The following is a 2550-nucleotide window of genomic DNA, read 5'->3' on the forward strand; positions in this document are numbered from 1 at the left end:
CCCTGTGTCCCCTTACCATGGAGGGGTCAGTGCCACTGGAGCAGTTCCTGGAGCAGTGTCGTTTCTTGTGGGGCAGTTGGGGGCTGCCCCTTCACCTCTTGTCCCCTTGCCCACGGAGGGGTCACCTCCACTGGAAGTGGCCCCTGGGGTGAGTGGGTTCCATGCAGTGCTTGTTTTCCCCCTTGCTCCTGCGCCAACGCCATTGCTCCATCGGGGCAGTGTGGCCAAAGTCTCTCTGGATTTTGGGATCTCTCCGGATTCTGGGTGGGGAGAGCTGCAGACTGAACTCTCAGACTGGGACAGGACTCCCTTCTCCCAGTATGAACTGAATGGAGCCCAGCACAGCTGCCGGATGGACAGGGCTTCTGGCAGCTGGACGATGGAGGCAGTTGCCTGCAGGACTGGCAGTGTGGCCTCTGGATCCCGTTTCGCCCTCCAGCTGGTCATTCCTGGCCATTCCCAGTGTTCCCCACACAGGGGTGCACTGGTGCTCCCCCTGACGTGCTGTCCCACAGGGGATACTCGAGGGAGGCTGAGGGCAGCTGGTTCCGCTCCCTCTTCGTGCACAAGGTCGATCCACGCAAGGATGCTCATTCCAACCTCCTTTCCAAGAGGGAGACCAGCAACCTCTACAAGATCCAGTGTGAGTGCTCCTGCTAGAGGAGGGGCGGGGGGGCACACCCCCTGCTGTGCTGCCCCTCCTCACCCACGGGGACTCCCCAGCTGTCTGCCATGCTTCCCTGTCCCCAGACCCTCACTCGTCTCCTTTCTTCTCCCTGCAGTTCACAGTGTGAAGCCAGAATGCCTGGAAGCCTACAACAAGCTGGCGTGAGCCCTGACACACATTGGGGGGGCTGCCCAGCACCCCAGTGGGGTTTTGGGGTGCTGCACTGGAGTCAAAGGGGTGGGAGAGCTCATGCAGAGCACCTGGGTGGATCCATGTCCTGCCCTGTGCCTCAGTTTCTGTCCTCATGGAATGGATGCATCCCCCAGGCTGCTCCAGGTCCCTTTGGGGCAGGCCCTTCCATGCCCTGGGAGGGCAAATAGGGGTGCTGGGATGATTTTGAGGTGCTGCCCCCCACCCCACTGCCCTCCCTGTGCCCCTGCAGAGAGGAGGTGCTGCCCAGGCTCCACACGGACCCTGACTATCCCTGTGACCTGGTGGGCAACTGGAACACCTGGTATGGGGAGCAGGACCAGGCAGGTGAGGGCAGGTGACATCTCCCAGTGCCTCTGGCTGCCAGAGGTGGGGACCTCAGTGGGAATTTTGGGGTGCTGCCCCCAGTCCCAGCCTCCCCATCTCCTTGCAGTGCACCTGTGGCGCTTCTCGGGCGGGTACCCAGCGCTCACGGACTGCATGAACAAGCTGAGGCAGAACAAGGTAGCAGTGGGGTGGGGGTGAGCCCCCTCTGCTCGGCATTCAAGGCCAGGTTGGATGGGCTGGGGCTGTCCCCAGGAGTACCTGGAGTTCCGCAAGGAGAGGAGCCGGATGCTGCTGTCCCGCAGGAACCAGCTGCTCCTGGAATTCAGCTTCTGGAATGAGCCCCAGCCCCGCCCGGGGCCCAACATCTACGAGCTGAGGACCTACAAGCTGAAGGTGGGGGTCAGCCTGTGTGCCTCGGGGTGGCCTTTGGGCTGATACACCCCAGGGTGGGGGTCCTGCCTGGTGTTTTGGGGGGTAACACCCCAAATCTCGTCCTCCTTGGTGGTGGGGAGACCCCAAGCAAGGGATCAGGGGGGCTCTGACTGGTTTCTCTCCCCGGTTCCCAGCCAGGGACCATGATTGAATGGGGCAACAACTGGTAAGTGACTGTTTTTCCAGCACAAGGTGAGAAAAGGCCCCCCTGGAGCAAGGGGACCCCTGGGGCAGCCCCCCATGTGTCCCCTGTGCGTGCCAGGGCTCGGGCCATTAAGTACCGGCAGGAGAACCAGGAGGCAGTTGGAGGGTTCTTCTCCCAGATCGGGGAGCTGTACGTGGTGCACCACCTCTGGGGTAAGGTGGGGCCCAGGACACCCTGGGAGTGGGGGTGGGCTGGGGGGCTTGGGTGCCAGCCCCATCCTCTCTCCACAGCCTACAAGGATCTGCAGTCCCGGGAGGAGACAAGGAATGCAGCCTGGAGGAAGAGGGGTTGGGATGAGAACGTGTACTACACAGGTGAGCAGGACCCCTGCCTGCTCTGGGGACCCCCTGCCCGCTCTGGGGACTGCCATCCAGGGGACCCCCTGCCCTCACCTCTCCATCACTTCCTTTCCCAGTGCCGCTGATCCGGACCATGGAATCAAGGATCATGATTCCCCTGAAGATCTCTCCGCTGCAGTGAGGGGGAGCCATGCTGGGGTGTCTCCCTGCACCCCGAGAGGCTCCCTACCTGCCCGTGCCCCAACCCTGCTGGGGAAGGGCTGGGGGATTCTGCTCCAAGCTCTGCCTCCCACCCCATTTTGGGGTGCTTTGTGGGGGAAGAGAATGGGGAGGGGAAGGGTGGGAGCCCCTCATCCTGTGGTGGGTCCCCAGGATGGTGCTGCTGGGGGGGCTGGACAGGCTGCAGAGGT

At 62.8% G+C, this 2550-nt stretch overlaps 1 protein-coding gene across 1 annotated transcript; it reads left to right on the plus strand.

Annotated features, from left to right (window-relative positions):
- Positions 1-515: 515 nt before the first annotated feature.
- NIPSNAP1 (nipsnap homolog 1 (C. elegans)) lies at positions 516-2344 on the plus strand (the record flags this gene model as incomplete). The annotated part of the gene is made up of 9 exons (XM_009078725.1): positions 516-643; positions 783-828; positions 1110-1204; positions 1311-1381; positions 1457-1597; positions 1771-1802; positions 1899-1993; positions 2072-2155; positions 2257-2344. Coding segments are annotated over 9 exons (757 nt in total), but the record flags the coding sequence as incomplete, so codon positions are not given.
- Positions 2345-2550: the final 206 nt, after the last annotated feature.

This window comes from Acanthisitta chloris, unplaced genomic scaffold (assembly GCF_000695815.1).
Source record: "Acanthisitta chloris isolate BGI_N310 unplaced genomic scaffold, ASM69581v1 scaffold2967, whole genome shotgun sequence".
Lineage (NCBI taxonomy): Eukaryota > Metazoa > Chordata > Aves > Passeriformes > Acanthisittidae > Acanthisitta > Acanthisitta chloris.